This window comes from Papilio xuthus, unplaced genomic scaffold, assembly GCF_000836235.2.
Source record: "Papilio xuthus unplaced genomic scaffold, Pxut_1.1 DF825017.1, whole genome shotgun sequence".
Taxonomy (NCBI): Eukaryota; Metazoa; Arthropoda; class Insecta; order Lepidoptera; family Papilionidae; genus Papilio; species Papilio xuthus.
Genome location: NW_013533632.1, coordinates 6,879,108 through 6,899,365, shown reverse-complemented (window position 1 = coordinate 6,899,365; position 20,258 = coordinate 6,879,108). Strand labels below are relative to the sequence as shown.

Sequence of the window (20,258 nt, the reverse complement as noted above, 5' to 3'; positions counted from 1 at the left end):
TTTCAATGTATGTACTTGTATTGGCATGATTTTTATTAATATATATTCAATAAAAAAAATAAACTTCTATGGTTTTTTATTCAATGTTCTTATAATGAAAAACCTGTTTTAAAAGACTATAATAAAGTACTAGCTGTCGGCTACGACACCATCCGCACAGAATTTAAAACTAAACTCAATAAGTAGCCTATGTGTTCTTCAAGACTATGTTTACATCCATGTCAAATTTCATCGTGATCTGTGAAGCGGTTCCGGAGGTTCATTCAAACAAACATCTATCTAAACATTAGCATTTATAATATTAATAAGATTAACGTTCGCCTACGAGAATTTTATTCAAACTTAGCGTTAGCGGATTCTCAGTGAGCTTATTGAGTGCGTGTTTCAACGCTAATGCAATATAATCAATACTTATGAGAACGATGTTACAGACCGGAAACTCCCTATTACTGTTAAGGACATCGTAGGAATAATGTAAGCAACTACATTGTATGAGACCAGCCGACAATATTAACGCACAGAGAGGACGTTCCGTAAGTATCCACGCCAATAAGTGTCTATTCCTACTTAGCGGCTAGACGCGACCGCACCAGTGGAATTAGAAAAAGCAGCCGCGTCTATTTGTAATTAGATCTACAAACTCATTTGTTATTAAAACCAAGTGTAAAAAAAAGTTACGTTATAGTTGTTACGAAAAGACAAAGATAATGAAATCTATAAAATATGCAGTAACAGAATCTCTATAAACATTGGCGATAAGAAATATCTCGCTACACTTCGATTGCGTTTGAGATGAAAGTTTTAACAACTCAGATAAGGATATGATTGCTAATATTACGAATTTATTGACTACTAGCTGACGCCCGCGACTCCTTGCACGCGGTATTAAAAAAACATAAGTAATTAGTAGCCTGTGTTCTTCCAGACTAAGTTCTAGACCTATGTGAAATTTCATAGAGATCTTATCAGCTGTTCTGGAGATAACTTCAAATAAACATCCATCTAAACATTCGCATTTATAATATTAGTAAGATATAACGAAAGATAATCTTAGTTTGGTCTTTATAAAGTTAAATTAGACCAGTGGCCGCATCAACACATGATATGTAGAGGTCATACCCTCGTAACCTCCATCAACTAATTTTGTATTTTGCCTTGGTCAGTTGAGTACTGAATATTTTTGCGACCTTAGGTTATCTGTAAAATATAATCGGCTAATTCTAGAACAAAACTATACAATCATTATTAAGAAAAGTCGTTATCAATTTGTCGTAAATAAAGATATTTCCTATTTTTTCAAACTTTTTATTCATATTAAGACAAGTTTTAACAAGTACCTGTTTTGTTTTTTGGGCATCGTAAGGAAAGGAAGAAGGCACTATTGTATTTCTGGGTCACTACCAACTGTTAACACTGGTTTGTGCATTAATAGTAAATTAAAATAAACAAATTATAACAAATGTTTTATTAAACTTTATAAAGTATGAATGTAATTGTAAATATGGCTTTTTCTATTACAATTTAGGAAAACAAATTACATTTTGACCTTAAACATTACAATGATGAGATCAACTATACAATATTCCTTTAAAATGTGCCTGTAATATTTGTTGTACTGATATTTAATTTCGAAGTCGATCTGTCTACTGAGTTACTTATGAATAATGGCCTTATATCAGTATGAATTTAAACTGTTTTTTTTTATCACCGGGCTTCATACTTGTTCAATTTAACGAAGTAATCATTACGCCGTGTACCTGAAAACAGAAATTATATTACTTTTTAAGGTCATTTCGAATATAACACAATAACATGTTTTTAAATTATAAGGCGTATTCTGTAAATTGAAAAATTTGTATAAACTTCTAACTTGATTTTATATTAACTTACGAGTAAAATAAGTCAAAAAAATTATATCAAAATTTGGAGAAAATGAAAATAAAGCCTGTGATGCATAAAATCAATTCGCAGTCATGAGGAGAAAAACTGAAAGCTTCGCTGTCAAAGTTTTAATAGGTCATTCTAGGAATGTTTTAATAAAAATATATTTGAATATATTCCATGTTGACAGTTCAATAATTAAAAATATGCTCAGAAGCCGGAATGTACCTCCAGTTGGAAAATAAGACATACGAATTTACTCTCTAATACATTCCCCGTTTATTCCAACACAAGATCTGTACCTTATAGCTATTCAAAGAAACAATGTAGGAACATAGATTTTCAAACAGAAGATAAGTTTAAGCGAAGCATAAAAAGCAAAGCCGTTATAAGAAGCAGATATTTTGCTGAGCATAACCGAGAGTTTCTACTGCCTGGACGTGTATAAAAACGTATAAATTAAAAACCATGACATTCTTTTTGTGTTCAGGCAATGAAAACTTACGTTAAAAGACCCCGCAAACTAGAGACTTAGTGGCCTGATAGTTTTATCGTGCAAAATCTGCGTAATGTGCGTCCCTTTATACATGATTAAGCGCACGATCAAACGGGCGACTAATTATCTAGTGAACGGGGGTTCTAAGGCCAAGAAAATTAATTACAAAAATATGCATAGCTTAATGATATAAAACAAAAATGATTTTTTCTAATCGTGTTTAAGAAATGGATGACATTTTGTGACCGTACACAAATTATATTGCGATATTTTATAATTATATATCAGAACCCGATGTTTCGATAACCAAAACATATTATTCAACAAAACTGGTTTACCTTCATATTAATACTGGAATTGTGACTGAAACTAAAAGTAATCAATAAATGTACAAGTATTGAATACGATTTTCTTTTTAAATTACAATGAGGTTAAAATAAATTTTATGTAACTTCTGCCAAACTAAAATAACTGTTATTTTGGATTTAATGTAACTTTAACTAAATAATAACACGGTATAAATTTACTTACATATGAAGCTAACTAAAATGCTGAAATAAACAATTAGCTAATTTACATATTCTTAGAATTTAAACTAAAATAAAAATTTTGCTTTAGAATCCCGTCACCATAAAGATATACGAATTTCAACTGACCTTAGCCTAAAAATAGAGGCGATTTCATTCCCAGCCAGAGAATCAGACTGCAATAATATGCTGTATGTTACTATGAATGACAATTTAAATCAAATGATTAAAACAATAAACAATTTTGAGGTAAAAATTTAATACAATTTCTATTATTTGTAAGTGAAATTTATTAATGTGCTCTCTAAAAAACTTGATTCTCAATTCCTTAAATATATCACTTATACTTAGTGCATGATCAATAAATGGGTACCTTACCCAGGTTATAAAGTATATCAAATCACATATAACAACATTTAAATATAACTATGTAAATTTTTAAATGTAAAAAGCACATACGATCTATTTAATCTGGACATAGAAATGTATAAACCCAATAAAGTAATATTTATTTCACTAACCTACATTACCAGGAAGTTTATTGTGATTGGCTATATCTCTAATTAATAAATGAAGGTTAAAGCTATTTACTAACTTAAAAATGTTCAATAAATCCGACAAACGTTACGTTAAATATTAATACAACAAAATTAATCTTATTCAACAATTATAGGCTATACATAAAAAAAATGTTTACAAATTTATAAAGTAATTCTAAAATAAATGTCGTGTAATTAATAAAAAATAAATTATTAGAATTAACACAATCATAAGATCCAACAATCATTTTAATTATTATAAAATAAACGTTAATACTAGTAGCACACAGCCTCGAAAATAAGAAATGAAACTAAGGGTATAATCCTAATTCCCCATACCCTTCGCTTTATTTCCTGTTTTCGCAGATTATATCGCGTTTGGATAGCAATCCAAACTTAATAGCAATTTCACATACTGTGCAAAACCCATTGAAAACGTTAAGAGATGCTCCGCTTCGCATTTTCTTTTACACAATTAACCTGGCACCCATTTCTGGGATGGACAGACATCAAAACTAACTACGGACCGCAATAAAGTTTGAACTTGTAATAACGTTGGTTACGCCATACAATGAAATATACCAAATCCATTAAGGTTTCATATCAAACATAGCTACGGTTAAGGTTCGCTTTCGCAGCTGTGTGCAACTGGCGTAAAGTAACAATGGCTCGTTAATTTGTTTGGATTGTCCAACTGAAGACACTGACGTCGCATTATACTTAAAAAATATAAACACGCGTGTTATAACACAAGTAAATTCTTTGAAATTAAAGAAGGTAAAGAAAGAACTGCTATTGACTTTAGTGTAAACTATTATCACTAAAAGTAGTTATCTATCACAAAAATGCAGTAAAGCACTAATTTAATTTTAATTCCAAATAACTCTAGAGCTCAGCATTACCAATAAGTCTTTACTCGTAACGTACCTATAAACCTAATGTGATGTCAATTGCTACCAGTAAGCTACCAGTTTTTAATAAAATAAACTTATTCCTAAGGAAACTATAACGTTATGAATGGGACATGTATTAGAGATAAACTGATTATCTTTAAAGTGGAAATGGCCATGATTTGGTGATCACCTGTGAAAACTTCGAGATCAGAAAAACTATCCGACAATGGGAAATTAGTAATAACAATATTGACGATCGAAAAATGTTAATAAATTGTTCTTTTTGACTGTTGTCAACACTTTAAACTCGAACAGCTACGTTGGCACAAATCCACTGGACTTTGCTTCAATAATACTAGAAGCATATTAAATTTCATAAATATAGCAATTGTAAATAAAATACAACTATTTCATTTTCCTCAAATTAGGTTAAAACTATTGTGTTGTTACACTACACTGTGTGACCATAAATCAGGTTATTATAATAAGTATATTAACATTTATAAGGATATACGCTGTTCCAAATCAATAACAAAATATAGAAAATTCTTTTTTGAACTTTATCAGTATTTTTTTTAAGTACATTTAAATATTAATACCCCGTTATCCGTATTTGGAACAGCATAATCATAAAAAAGTCGGTTTTCCTGTCCAAAGAAGTATGCATGGTCAAAAATAGTCAAACATGTTGCACTCTAAATATATGTATATCAAAAAATATATTGGTACCTTTTCTAACATCATTTTACTAATATACTATATAATATATTGCTTATGTACACAGACATATAACATGCATTGACTAATTTTTTATTGGCGACTTGATGAGATTAATATATGAAAAATTAATAAAGTCAACTTTCAATCTTTGCTTATCCATGACTTAGTTCTAAGGATTTTTCAATTTAAATATAATCCTAAAGGCACTGTTATTTTTGTAAATCTTTATATCTCATGTTTTTGGATTTTAAAAACATATTATTGTTCCTTCGGTAATAATTGACTTAGTTATAGAAAATTTTATATTGAACTTGGTTATCAAAAATGTCGAAATTTATATAATTTTAAAAATCATGATAAAAAATTTGCGATTATTATGGACTTATAACGCGAACTTTATACGCTATAATTATTGCTCTATCTTATAAATAGACATAATAAAATTACAATAACATTGGCAGTGTAATGTTAATTTGTAATAAATCACATTATGAGAACTGTGTAGGTACATTTTTAAGGTAATATAGTAATATTTTCTAAAACCATAACTACTCTACTACTCAACCAGTAGTATTTTTGAAGTCACAGTTTCAAAGGCACTTCAACACATAGGCATAACTAATTTTTGAGGTTATATTTATAATATATAAAAGTCTTTTGTCATTAAATCTCTTATCATTGATTTCATAGTCTAAAATGCCTATATAAATATATTGCTACCTCTGTTTAATCAAAGATAACGAGAGGGATGACAATATATTTTATACATAAATAATGTTGGTCTCTGAAACCAATGATCAAAATGTTACTTTCGTTGTTTAAATTTTTTTATATTATTTTTTAAATATCACCACTAAAGTAGACATGCATGAAGGCACAAATTCATGAATCTTGTTATTTACAATACATGCTGGAGTTATAAATTGTTGCAAGTTAAAGTGAAACCGATGATAATGAAGTTCTCAACATCTTGTATGTAACTTTAGCTTAAGCTAGATGACCAAGTCGTCAATATAAAATTAGCCTATGCAAAATGACAGTCTTCATAACTGTGAAAATCTTCCAAAACTCTTATATTGACACACTGTTCCTACTGACCTATTCTTTCCTATAGAAGAATAACAAAATGTATCATACAATAGTTTTAACAGTGTAAAGCTATCTAACAGTTTGTGTTGCTATATATTTACTTCCCTCTAATACATACATAACAAAAAATAATAATTTTAAAGTAAAAGCCTAGGCAATAGTTACTATTTATACAAATTTACAAATAAATAGAGTAAATTATACCTTAATTGTATTTTTGATAGATTTCTATCCATTTTATAATAAGAAATTTAACGAAACATTACGGAATGAAATTAAATTAATTGTACATTATCTACGTCCTATTTTTTTAAGTAGTAATTACTTTTAGTTCATTTCATTGAAATTTATTTATAATCTATATATCTATCATAATAATGCATTTGGCAGTATTAAGATAGGAACATATTCAATTAATTCCTTAAGGCAAATGGTGTGTTTGTGACATTTGTGACTTATTTACAAAATTATTGCTTTTAAACTGGGGAATACTCTGTGATGTAGTTTGATGTATGGATATAATTGGATTGTATAGAAAATTATCTAATCTTAGCAAGAAACATAAAAACTACTGTTATTCAATCATGAAAGAGCAGAAAAGACACAAAAGTTTTAAATTGTTATCATAAGACTAGATTTAATAATGGACAGAAATATTTTGTTAAAGGAATACTCAGATTGGTATGATAAACAAAAATTATTGTGACAAAATATGTTAATGTCACCGTCACAATTATTAGCAAGTGATTAAGTTTACATTGGTAATCAATACTCACTTGCTGAATAACTCTACATAAAGTAGAAAGTATATAAAATATAACACTACATGTTAAAAACATAATGGAATGGTCTTGTTATTAAAATTTTGCTCTCTAGATAATAGTTGTGCCCATGTAAATGAAATATTAGCATAGTACCCAAAGTCTTACTTATGTGAAAATTAAATTTTAGCCCATCCATGCTTATAGTGACGTTTTCTGTGGAAACGCTTAGAAATGAAAAATTTAATAACTAAAATAAGGATAGTAAAAGATAATAAGTACAGGAGGCTTAACATTCCAATATCCAAGTCAGAGAATGGGCTCGTTGCTAATGCACTGGATTTTGAAATTCGTTGACCCTCTTGTATATTGTCTGCTCCGTATACCCTTTGCAAATACTCATATACTGCCGGTAAATTCCAAGCTCCTCTTGAAAGCCTGCATTCAGGACATTTTAATGTACTTGGGTATTGAATTTTAGGATGTTCTGGATCTTCAGTTAAATCACCGGCTAATCTTAAATTAACTTCGTTATGAGAAATCCATAACCAGAGTATTGCTTTATCATTTTCTTTTACATTAAAAAGTCTATTCCTTGCTGCCATTGCTTGGAAGTGTTCAGCACATTCAGTGCAGCCAAAGAAGTGTTTCACATAGCCATGAACAGCTGTTAAAACTTTAGGACCTTGTACTCCAGGTTTGTTTGCCGCATTCACTGTTAGAGTATGAAATAATGTCCATAATCCACAAGTGTACCCTCGGTACTTGGGCTGGCTTCCTTTGCACCCAATATAATCTAAATCTGTAATGTATACTGGTGCATGTGTATTTTCTAGTCTTTTTACCAAATCATACACTTCACTACCGCCCCATACACTTTTTGTTCGCAGAGTTTGTGCTAAATCTTCAGTGTAACTTCTGAGGTTGCCTTTGAATGGAAATGCAACTAAGAGTATATCCAAAAAGTTTAAAAGAGCTTGTAGTTCTTCTGCCTTTAAAGTCTTATGTCTCGTTATTTCAGTGTGGAATATTGTCTTAAGAGTTTTTTCCAAGTCACTATAGTAAACTACATCAGAATTTGAGAGTTTCAGTTTTTCTTCCGAATTAGAGTACAAATTATTGTCCTTCATATCAATTTCCGATGCAGGGAATGCATAGTTTTTAGATCTCAAGAAAGTATTAATAGCTTTCAATAAGTTTAATTTCGTCGGAAGTTTTGGAGTTAATGGAGTGGGTTCCAATGTAGCTCGTACAGCAACAAGACCTGGGAAGTGAGTAACACCTGCTATGTTTGCCAGCTCACAATTATCAAAGACTCTTTTAACTCTAATTTGCTTGTAGGTAGATGTATCCAAGGCAAGTTCAGACCCTACAGTAGAGTTTGCATTTTCAAATATAAGGAATGTGTAGATCACATCATTTGGTACATCACTTAGTGCAGAAGTGTATGTGGCATAAGATGCAATTCCAAGTGGTGGGGCAAATGCTAAACGTCCCATACTTTGCTCTGATTGTAGTTTGGATATAAGTTGTGATTTTAACTTTTCAGCTGAATCTGTGGATTCAAAACGTTCACCCACATTTGCATTTCCTTTAACATAATTCTCGTGTAAGTATCTGAATGATGGGTAAGCCATTATTTCAAATTGTCTGCATATTTCATTATTTTCATCCACAGAACAATCTAAAACAGCTAATTGTATAACATTCTTCCATGACACTATATCTGCAGCGAAACTCTTAAATTTCGGAGCAAAAGCTCTGCAGTGACCACAATAACTGTTATAAAATTCCACTAGCAATGAATGTTTTTGACCATAAACTCTTCTATCAAAATTTTTTCGTGTTAATATCATAACATGGTCCGACTTACTATACAGGCCCTGTTCATCAACGTCTCCATTGTCAGATATGACAGCACTTTTCACCGAATCATTAATAATTATGATATACAGTAAAAGTAAAAGCAAACGTTTCATTGTTTTAATTACTCGGACAAAACATACACCGAAGGGCGACGCGGTTTTTAAAGAGAAGGATTAAACCTACAAATAGTGACACACAACTGGCTTAAACAGATTTACTTAAACTTTTACTTTATTTAATTCATTAAAATACGTCACAGCGAAACGTAAGTCGTAATGGTAACTGCCAAAAATGTATACGGTTTCATTTCGCAACCAATAATCACTTGCGTTGTCTATAAACTGTCATTATGACAGCTCTTGTCAATCAGACATCTACTGTCAAATCAAACGTCAGAAAATCTTACAATTTCCTAACATATGTGGTTTGCACATTCTCAAAAGTAAATATATAATTTATAAAATTAATAAAAATAACACAATCTTATGTACATTTGTACTACCTTAATTTTTTATTTTAAATGATAAGTCATATTTTTTCACATTTTTATACTGACAACACTTTCAACTCTGATCAGCCCGCCAAGCCAGCCCGCGATGTTTGAAGAGTTAACTTTGGATTAAACGCGGGATGTTTTGAGGGAAGTAAAAATTGATGGCTTAAAAAACTAAATTCTTAAACTAAATTTATTGATATATTTATTGTAGTTATTATTTTAGAACTTTGCCGTTCGCTTGCATACTGAAATATTAAATAACAAAAACATTCGGCAGTTCACACGAATACGTGAAACTTTGGATGGCATTCTGCCAAGAGTGATTTTCGTGGATGCAGAAAAAAAAGATATTTTTATGAAGATATATGGATTTTACGTGAACATATTTTATGAAAAATTAATTTGACACTAGTTAATCATTTTTGGCATCATTCTTTCTCTTTAACAACAGTCACATTTAAAAAATCTTGTTTTGTTTGTTTATTATATTATTAGGTTATATAGATTAGTGATTATGTTTCACAGCCATCCTACATCAATATTTTGTATAATTGCAACAGAATTCTGCGAACGATTTTCTTTCTGTGGACTCAGGAGTAAGTTCGTTTAAAACTGTCACAGGTTTGATGAATCACTTGTTATTAACCCACCGCTCACAGTTCCCTAGGATTTAGTTCTTTTTTTCAGATGTTATTTTCGTTCATCAATACAATAGTTTTGAGTCGGCTTTATTCAATCAGGAAGTTTGAGTACATAGTAAAAATGCCATATAGCGCTTCTGCTATTTCATTTTTTTTTCAGCTATATTGTCATTGTATTTGAGGAATGTTTTGTGCCTGCATGAGAATGCTGCTACCGTAGTGTATCATATATTTATAATGATGTGCTATACGATGCCGTTGATGGGTGCAATTTTAGCTGATAATTTTATAGGGCGATATAGGTACACATTGTGTTATTTTATTTTTAAAATATTACATATCGTCATTAAAATCATTTTACAATTTAGTTGTCATTGTAAAAATGATAGATTGGAAATCGTGATTTTTACTTGTGTATATTGATACCTCGTACTCAAAATTACTAATAAAAATATATATTGATTATAAAAAAATTAAACACATCGAGGCTTAAGCTGACAGCATTTTGAGTATTAACTGTATAACTGTTAATATATTGTTTAACATAATTTCAATGTTTCAGAGTAATTTTATATTTCTCAATAATATATTTGATTGGAACAATTTTGACATGTTTGTCTGCCATACCACCGTTAATGTTACCAGCTACGTAAGTTGTACTAAATGTTCATTTAGTTTTTTTTTGTACTTAACTGCCATTAAAAATCTGGTCAGATATAATAAAGCTTTTTTTAATTGTAATTTCAACTTTTAGTTATGGTTATATTTTTATTCTACGTCATCAACCGGAACTGCTATTAATTTTATAATGAGAGTTTTTTTAAGTCATTCTATGTTTCAGGTCTACTTCAATGATCGGTCTAGCACTGATCGCTACTGGAACTGGTGGTATTAAGCCTTGCGTTGCAGCGTTTGGGGGTGATCAGGTTGGTTGACTTTTAATCTTACTACACGGGCTTCTTTACTTTACGAGCAGATTACTTAAGTTTAATATTTTCTATAACGATTCCAATTATGTTCTAAGTTTGTACTATCATGTGGTTTACGATGTAATTTGGAATTCGAACTTATTGCCTCGTAATCTTTTGACTACCTTCGACCAATGAACCCTTGAAATTAGTAGGAGCATATTTAATGATAGTACTATGAGATGGAAGATAAATATGTACAGTATCTGTAAAGGAAAGATCAAAGCTGTAAATGCCGACCTAACAGATCATCCATTATACCATGATGAATAATATCTCAGAACTTATGCATCTAATCAGACACACGAAGGTGAATTCGATTGACTAGTCCAGTGTAAATAATGCCGATTGGTCGCTCTGATGGAAATTATCAGGAAGAAAATCTTATGAGTTTATCAATGTGTGCATTCACTGAATAGCTACTGTAACATAAACGTTGTTATTTTTTATTAGTGTCAGTAGGTGTGTAGATTTATAAAACTAGTATGTACCCAAATATTTAATATAAAATATGTTTTTGAATTTTCATATTGTAAACATTTTTATACTAAAAAGTGACAAACATGATCGATTTCGAAGACATGCTCGAAGCTAATGACGAGCCGCTATAAAGTTTGAACCTAATTATACTGTGTCTTGTTCTATCCAGACGGCTTACTGTATTAAACTAGAGGCATATCGATTCACATTTACTTTATCTGAATCCTGTTCGATATCGATCGATGAAATATGTGAACAGTAAGATTTCGTTTACAGTTTCGTTTACCTGAAGACAATCAGAGGCTCCAAAGTTTCTTCTCGACGTTCTACTGTACTGTGAACCTTGGTGGATTCATGGGTATGGTGGTGACACCAGCGCTCCGGCGTAGTGTCATGTGCTTCGGTGATGACGCCTGCTATGCCCTCGGCTTTGGATTTCCTGCACTACTTGTCCTTGTATCTATAAGTGAGAAGCGAATCCTTTTTAGTGCGATTTTTCGCACATATACATTTATTTATCATATTTTTAATATAGTACATTTCATATCCAAAAAAAAATATACAAAACATATTATATTAAAAACAGAACATCACCGGCTGGGGAAACCCATGACTCAAACAATCAGTGGTCAGGGCTACAGAGACAGGAACCTTCTCACGATGCGCGCGGTTTCTAGGGAAGGTTCCTGTCTATCAGTTAGTGCGATTATTATTAAAAATGTATTAAGTTTGTTAAGAAAAAATGAAGCAGTTAAGAAGATACTCGGATTGTCTCTTTTTAGTCCCCAACAGATGCTCGATAGCAAAACAGATTTTATTATAAGTTTGGATAAAATTTACAATCGCTGTCTTTTCAGTAATATTTATCGCTGGAAAACCTTGGTATAGAATAAAACAGCCTCGCGACAATGTTACGTTAAAATTTGCAGCATGTGCGTGGGTAAGTTGTTGACTTTTTATTTTTTATTTTAGAGGGTTTGTATTTGAGCCCACGTTATTGTTGTGCGACTGGACCCTAGGTGTTATTTAGGATGGGTATATTTTTGTGGTGTAGCTATTATTTATGAAAATATGTGCTCATAATTGATATCAGGTAATTTGTTATCAATTCATACAAGCTGGGCGCATTTTAGGCTTGGCACGCTGCCAAATGTGAAAGACGAAACTTTAAAACCAAATAAAAAGTTTATTTTATACCATCTGCTACAATTTTTACTTGCATTTTATCGATTTTAGATTTAGGTTCAAATTTAAATAAGTATTTTATTACTTAACAATAATTTTATTGTTTTTTTGTCTATAACATATTTTTAATGTAAATTAAAAACTTTAGGAGCATTTTCATGATTGATAAAGCAAGGCATTTTATTTTACTTGAAGTTGTCTATAATTTCTAAATGTTGACTACCCTTAATTTTATTTCTATATATTAGAGATATTTTGAAGTTATAATGGTTTATTTGCTGTTATTTTTGCTGCCTTTCTAAAGCAGCATGACATACTGAAATGAGAGAAAAGTTTTTAAATTAAACACTACTCTGGAGTATAGTTCGCTTGCTTTGATTAAATAAATGCCTGGACTGTGTGAAAATTTAGTTTGTTTTAAGTTTGGAACGTGGAAAATTATGCAACCAGAGATGAACTTAACAATGAAAACAATTTGAATCGCATTATACTAAAAGTTGTGATAAAAATCATTTTCCATTGAACTATGCCCATTTCGATCCGTTTCGTCAAAGTTTTTTTTTCGACTTTACCTAAATTTACTACAAGGCTGTAACATGCTGTTTGTCGTATTTAATTTAGTTTTAAGTTTTGCTCATATTATTTGTAGTACGCGTTTCGAAAGCGATTGCGTCACGACCCTAACACAGATGGACCTCCCTTGGAGCATTGGCTCGACTACTCAGCTGAAAAGTACGGCCCAAAACTGGTCTCCGATATGAAGGTGGTTTGCTCCATCTTGTATCTTTATTTGCCGGTGCCAATTTTTTGGTCGCTTTTCGATCAACAGGTGATTATGAATATTTTTTTTTAATTGAAATATTTTTATTTTTATTTAAAAAATTATCTTTTCATGTATGTTATTTCTTTGCAACTGAGATCTAGAAGAAATACAAAAATATATACCAAATTATTAGCCCAAACCCGTACAACTGAAATGTCAAAATTACTCCGCCATACTTCTCTATCAGCTGTCATATCTCTCTATTACTCTCTTCTTTCGCATATCCTCTTTCACACAATCCATACTTTCTTTCTTTCTTTACCGCTGTAGCCATCCACATTCAATCTCATTACTAATTTGCTTAAAAAATTCTAAAATTATTTAATATTATAAATTCTTTCATGCTTGTCATTAATAGGGTTCCCGCTGGACATTTCAAGCATCAAGACTACGTAGTGAAGTATTTGGCATGACGCTGATGCCTGATCAGTTGCAAGTGATGAATCCAGCCATGGTGTTGGTGATGATACCGGTGTGCTCCGGTGGAGTGTGGCCGATACTACCAGATCTGCCGCCGTTACAGAAGATGTTTATCGGCGGTATGTTAGCTGCTATGGCATTCGTCTCCGCTGGGATATTGCAAATTGGTATAGAGGTAACGATCATCAATATTTAATTATTCATACAGGTTAAAAATAAAACTACATTTTATAATTAACGAATTCGACCAGTTATAAAATACCAGTTTTGGGAATTTAAATATTTTAAACAAAGGAATTTATAATTATAAATTATTTGTAATTTCATGGAACGAAAACATACAATGCACACATTATAATAATCACTAACAGGAAATAATCAGAATATAAAATAATTTTTCTGATTATTTCTTGTTAGTGTTTAAACTTTTAGGGTTGATTGCTCATAATTAATTGATAGGCGTTTTAAAATGCAGAGTCCCTTTGTAAGTTTACTGGATTGTGCCCGCATCTACGTCTGCGTAGAATTAAAAATGCTGATAAGATATAAGCGGTACGACTAAGGGAGACGACAACATACAAAAAGCCAGCGCACCTTTTACTTAAAGATTGGCAATTACACTTTCTAAAGTGTTACAGACATCCATGGGGGTCGGTGATCGTACAAAAAATTTATTATGTATTTCTTGCTTAGCGTTCAACATTACAAGTCCCAGGACATGATCAAACTGGGTTGGTTGTTTTAAACACGCTGGCGTGTCCCGTTGAGATAGCGGTGCGAGGTGAGGGAATCGCTCCTGTGGAGACCCATGGGACTGCTCTCACCTCGCCCCTCCCGCACCGTAACCTCGGTCTCACGGCGACCTGCCCATATCACTGCGCTGGAAGGATTATAAAGCAACACGTAGTCAAAGCAGAGCTACACACAGTTGCAGGCATGGTATGTTCCAAATTAATTTGCCCTCATGCATGTCTTCATGACGGGTTGACGCAGCTTAGGTAAGCCTCCCGCACGATGGACTGATGACCTGGTCAAGGTTGCGGGAGTGCACTGGATGCGGGCGGCACAAGACCGGGCATTGTGGCAATCGATGGGGGAGGCCTACGTCCAGCAGTGGACAAGTTTAGGCTGATTATGATGATGATGATGATGCATGTCTTTGTGTGTTGGTGCAACTGGGTTTCCACTGCAGATAATGTGACAATATATGTGAATGTAAAATTCACTGCAATTTCTCATTATAAGCTCATCAGTAAGATTATAAATTACGGGGCTTATTTTAATCAAACCGTTGTGCTTACAATTGTAATTTGTTAATGTGTTACTTGAAAACTAACTAATTATTGTAAAGAAATTAAAATTGATTGTTTCATTATTTACTAATGATAAGTAATTAAGTTTTCATGTTGTTCGCGTCTACTATTGTATAAATGCAATAAGATATTTGTGCAAAATTAGTTGCAATCCGAATTGCTTTTGAGTTGATTTGACAACAATTTGTAAACTTATTAGTAGCAAGCTTTGTTCGAAACTATCGCTTTGGTTCAATTACTGTTCAATTAATTACAGTTTATGCCGGTGATTGTTGGTCAGAATTCTGACGATCAAATAAGATTTTACTTCATGGATCCAAATCAATTCGGAAAGTCCTTAACGGGGAAACCGAAACTCAAGTGAGTATACCTAAATTGATTAGACAACTATTGTTATTTAATACTAGCGATCGACCGCCACTCCGTCCGCGCGGAATTAAAAAACTTAATGAGTAGCCTATACGTGCTTCTAGACTATGTTCATCTGTGTTCCATCTGTGGTGAACTTCACCTAGATCCGTTGTGCCGTTCCGGAGATTCCTTCAAACATCCATCCATCCATCTATCTTAACTTTCGCATTATAATATTCAATTCAATTCAATTCTATCCATTCCAATTCAATTCTATACAATCCAACTTAATTCTATCCAATCTAAATTAATTCTATCCAATCAAATTCAATTCTATTCAATTCGAAATATAAATAAAGGACACAAGGGTATTAAATCTTCTAAGTGTAGTGGCGAAAATGTTATTATCTGCGGACGGATATATCAGCCAATTATTGTTACAAATAGCGCCACCTGTTTGTAATTTTCTGTCGGCGTTCAACGTACGGCAATTACAATGGGCTATTACCTTTTTGATTGTGTACGTTCAGGGTTGTCTACGTGGGAGACACGGGGCCTAATAAGAATATTTCTATTACTGTGGAAACGGACAAGAGACTGAATGATATATACTACGTGTCCGATGCTCCAGTTGATCACATCGGTGAATCTGCATACATGTGTCTACAGCCGGGGAAGTGAGTGTTCCTAACACGGTAATTATAATAACACTAATAAAAGAAACACATTAAACAGATTACAACATATACAACTTTTGATTTGACAAGTCAGGAACAAATATACTCTTTAACTTTAAGCGTCAATAGCCTAATGGTTAAGGGTACGGATTTCCGATCACGAGGTCGAGGGTTCGAATCCCGCCATTCGACTATTGCCGTAAACCATAGCCTAGCACAAGCTTGGAGCTTATTTGGAACGGTTAAAAGAAATATTAGTAAATTTACACAGAAATCTGCTAATATTTAAAAAAAAAACAAAGTGCTAAAAGCAACCGCCCGGTATTATGATTATTATTGATGTCGCGACTTTATATCAAACATTTACCATATGTTTTAAATGCACAAATAATCTCTAAGGAACTGGAATATTTATTTTCCTTTACTGTAGAATTGCAAAAGTTAAATAAATTGCGTTACACGAGATACGGAAATGAAGGAGAAAATTCTAACGCTAACTTGAAATAAAATGAAAAGGAATAAACGTCGACGAGTAAGTTAATATGCATCGTTCTGTTTATAAAGGCTTCTATGAATTTTACAACTGAAAGTTGCGTAAGTTTAGATAAGATATGAAGATGAAGAAGTTTTATGTTCAGAACTTGGATGTTATTAAACGACAGACATAGAAAGTTGTTCATTTTATTAAGAAGCTTTAGAATTTAAATTTTCTTAAAGTTTTATTTCAATTTAAGCTTTATCCGTCTCAGGGCGATTGTGAATTCATATAGTACGATAAAGTGGATTAAAAAATATTCTTTTCTTTACATGGCTTATTTCTTAGTAGATTTTCAAAGACGGGTTATTAAAAAAATCCTAACTATAGTTAGATGTTGGTGTTATTCTCACCTGATTGATATGGATCATTTGTATATCTCATATTGTCTTAAAAAAACACAACAATATTTGTCGCCACAGAAACTAATAGCAAAGGAAGCTGATTACATAAATTAGTTACACGTCATCTTAATAACAAGTTTGCTCCTGATTTCCTTAAAAGATTTAGAATTCCACAAAGGAACTAGTAGAGGAAAAGATATTGATGAGATTATATTGTTTAGATTCAAATGGCATGCGTCTAGTGCAAGTGGTGAATTATCTGGTTCTGGAGAAGGCTACGTGCGTGCCGGTGGTGTGTACGTACTTTGTTTGCGCGAAAGACTGGGACGTTTGGATGCTGCGGTACTCCACGCACCGAATCCTCCAAACGAATTACACCTAGCGTGGATCGTGCCTCAATATCTCTTAGTATCTATAGCGGAAATCATGTTTGCTGTATCAGGATTGGAATTTTCCTTCACACAAGTAAGTAATTTAATTTGTTTGTACAGTTCAACCTGGAAAAGCGAGAAATCTCTATAAGAGAGAAAAAAATATCGCGGTCTTTTAGACTCTCGCTTATCCAGATTTGACTGTATAATGTTTTGTCGACTTTAGTATTTTATGTCGTCGCTTATATGTTTTATTTTATAAATATAAATAAACATTTTGTTTGTATTTTAGGCACCAAAAAGCATGAAAACAATAACAATAGCTGCGTGGTATGTGTCTGTGGCGTTCGGAAACTTGATAGTGATTTTAATTGCGCAGACAAAAATATTTGAATCTAGAGTAAGATTCATTTTGCCTTTTTTTGATTATTGTAGCAATTATAATAAGGGAAACTTTGTGACGGAGAAATATATATTTTGTGTCTTAATATACTAATATCAGTTCGTTTGTAAATCTGTAAAATAAGGGGTGTTGTATACGAAATACTTCAAGCAGTAACTATCGGCACGACGCGGCAGCTTAAACTGATAGGTGTTTGCTGTACCCGAACCATAGTACGCAGTTACCGTGTTGAGGCAATCGGCAATTATTAAATGTCGGTACCGACTGCTTGAATCTATCCGTGTACGGTGGCTTTAAAAGTTGTGTTAATTTAGGCTTCGGAATTCTTCGTTTACGCCGCTGCCCTGGCAATTGCAATGTTGATATTCTGGCGCATGGCTCAAGGCTACAATACGAGAGATATTGAAGGCGACGCATCCTCCACTGAAAGTCGCCCACTTCTCAGACATAGGTCCAGGGTGAGTACAGTAAAGGTATTATATTCGCTACCTACATTCCCACTTAAGTCGTAAAGCAAAGTGTATCTACATATTTACATATCATCTTCATCATCATCATCAGCTCAATATGCGTCCCCGCTGAGAGGCTCGGAGTCTACCTTAAGTTAGGGGTGATTAAGCGATAGTCAACCACTCTAGCCAAGTGTGGGTTGGTTGACTTCACACACATCATTGAATTTCTTCTTAGAGATGTGAAGGTTGCATCACGCTGTTTTCCTTCAACGTAAGAATGTCAGATAAATATACATATGCAAATTGAATATCGAAGATGCTGCAAATTGTAAGTCAAGTAATTAACCCCTGAGCCACCGACTCTCTTTTTTCTATTTAACACGTCTGTATATTATATGTAAATAAATTACAGTTGGATATTAAAATATGTCAGTGCAATTCAACATTTATTTTAGAGTTTGCATGAGTCATAGCAGTATTACAACGTTTATTTGCATCAAGTGTCCGAGAAATTGAATTCTATAGAGGTCCGGTTATCAAATTGCGGAGTTGCGTTCGTTAGCAAACACAGTATACTCTATAATCTAACATGACCTGGTTCCTCAAATATCAACCCGTATAGTAACTAAATATCTCTGTTATTGTTAGTTAAATCAGTCAACAGACTGTTTGTGTTTGCACAGTTATATTTGAATTTTGCATTGTCATTAGAAATTCCCCGGCTATAGAGAAAAGTACATTTGTCTTTTACTTTTATGACTTGAGATATGCACCTGTCTAAAGTTTATTAAATCTTCACTTGTCACTTAAAAAAAGACTTGTGACGTCACAGCCTTTATGTTGTTCACGTACAGATAGACTAATTTTAATTTAGTATTTTGTATAGATGTTAAATCTGTGTTGTTCAGATAATATCGGTGCATTCTTTGTCATCAACGAGTGCTCGGGCGTACGGGGTGCGCACACAAGATCGTCAGACGGGTATGTGGCCGCCGCGCGCCGCCGTCCGCCTCGCCACGCCGAGCAGTGGCGACATGCGAGTCACCACTCTTGCCAAAGATTAAAGAACACAGACGAAAAAAAAATCATCAATTTCATTATAAACACCGCATCATTACATTTGACAGAAATAGAAATTTTAAGTTTGCACATAATATTGATTGCAAACGTTAAAGTGCTTTGAAAACTTTTTTCTCACCCATTACTTGTTTTTTTTTTCAAAGTACTTGGCCAAAATATATGAAACTACTACTAGGAGATAATTCGTAGCTAATATTAATAGCGTAGGTTTTCGCTGTTAGACTTCAATCGGTGAAAAATCTTTATCAGTTCAATTATTTTCAGTTTATCGCCAGAAATAATATTCAATTTTGGATATTATAATAGATAAGTACTTATTGTGCCTGAAACTTTTAGCTAAGTTACAACAGCAATTAAAAGTATACATATTAATATCGAAAACCTCGGCAAAGCAACTTAGTTCGTAAAACTTACACCCACCACTTATTTTCGTTACAAAACACCAAACAATCTGAAACATTTAACAACCCTAACAGTCGATGAAAGAAAAGAAATTACGAATATTTTGTATTCATATTTATTTTGCCGAAATATTTTATTATTTTGATAATCTTGATTTCGAATTTAAGTACTGATATTTTATTATGCTTTTCCAAATATATTTTTAGTTACAAGCTCCACAGTAATTATAAAAAAAATGGTAACACTGTTTATGCCAATAAGTTACCAAGGTGATTACTTGGATAAAGCAAGTAACTAAACGTGGGTTTCCAAGACCAATGTCCCCGTTTAAAACATATTTATATATCTTTTTTTACAGATATATAAATATGATATTAGAAGATATTGTTTGTCAGATATTTGATCTCAGAAACCAACGTTAAGTGTAACGTTATAGGTATATAAAGTCTTATATAGTTGTATGTTATTTGTTATGTGTCATATTGTAATAGTTGTTTGTTATTTCGTCTTTAATATTGTACCTAACTCATTACTTTTATTCTTCA

The 20,258-nt window shown here is 32.4% G+C and overlaps 2 protein-coding genes across 2 annotated transcripts; one reads left to right on the top strand and one right to left on the bottom strand.

The window, feature by feature from the left end:
* Positions 1-1,726: 1,726 nt before the first annotated feature.
* LOC106126307 (sulfhydryl oxidase 1) lies at positions 1,727-9,089 on the bottom strand. Its single transcript, XM_013323887.1, has 2 exons — positions 7,189-9,089; positions 1,727-1,757 (listed from the first exon to the last, which is right to left on the bottom strand). Exons 1-2 carry the CDS (start codon positions 8,883-8,885, stop codon positions 1,745-1,747), a joined length of 1,710 nt encoding a protein of 569 aa, XP_013179341.1. The 5' UTR covers positions 8,886-9,089; the 3' UTR covers positions 1,727-1,744.
* Positions 9,090-9,548: 459 nt separating this feature from the next.
* LOC106126494 (solute carrier family 15 member 1) lies at positions 9,549-20,255 on the top strand. The gene is made up of 15 exons (XM_013324200.1): positions 9,549-9,864; positions 10,070-10,211; positions 10,472-10,558; positions 10,751-10,835; positions 11,634-11,823; positions 12,215-12,297; positions 13,192-13,371; positions 13,724-13,960; positions 14,479-14,724; positions 15,355-15,458; positions 15,980-16,126; positions 17,227-17,470; positions 17,669-17,776; positions 18,094-18,237; positions 19,140-20,255. Exons 1-15 carry the CDS (start codon positions 9,783-9,785, stop codon positions 19,293-19,295), a joined length of 2,235 nt encoding a protein of 744 aa, XP_013179654.1. The 5' UTR covers positions 9,549-9,782; the 3' UTR covers positions 19,296-20,255.
* Positions 20,256-20,258: the final 3 nt, after the last annotated feature.

What these genes read in the sequence shown, in the direction of transcription:
- LOC106126307 (XM_013323887.1), bottom strand. Translation starts at nt 8,885, where the DNA reads ATGAAACGTTTGCTTTTACTTTTACTGTATATCATAATTATTAATGAT.
- LOC106126494 (XM_013324200.1), top strand. Translation starts at nt 9,783, where the DNA reads ATGTTTCACAGCCATCCTACATCAATATTTTGTATAATTGCAACAGAA. An exon ending in CAGCGTTTGGGGGTGATCAG is followed by an intron (nt 10,836 to 11,633) that starts GTTGGTTGACTT and finishes TTTCGTTTACAG; the next exon opens with TTTCGTTTACCTGAAGACAA. An exon ending in ATGTGTCTACAGCCGGGGAA is followed by an intron (nt 16,127 to 17,226) that starts GTGAGTGTTCCT and finishes TATATTGTTTAG; the next exon opens with ATTCAAATGGCATGCGTCTA.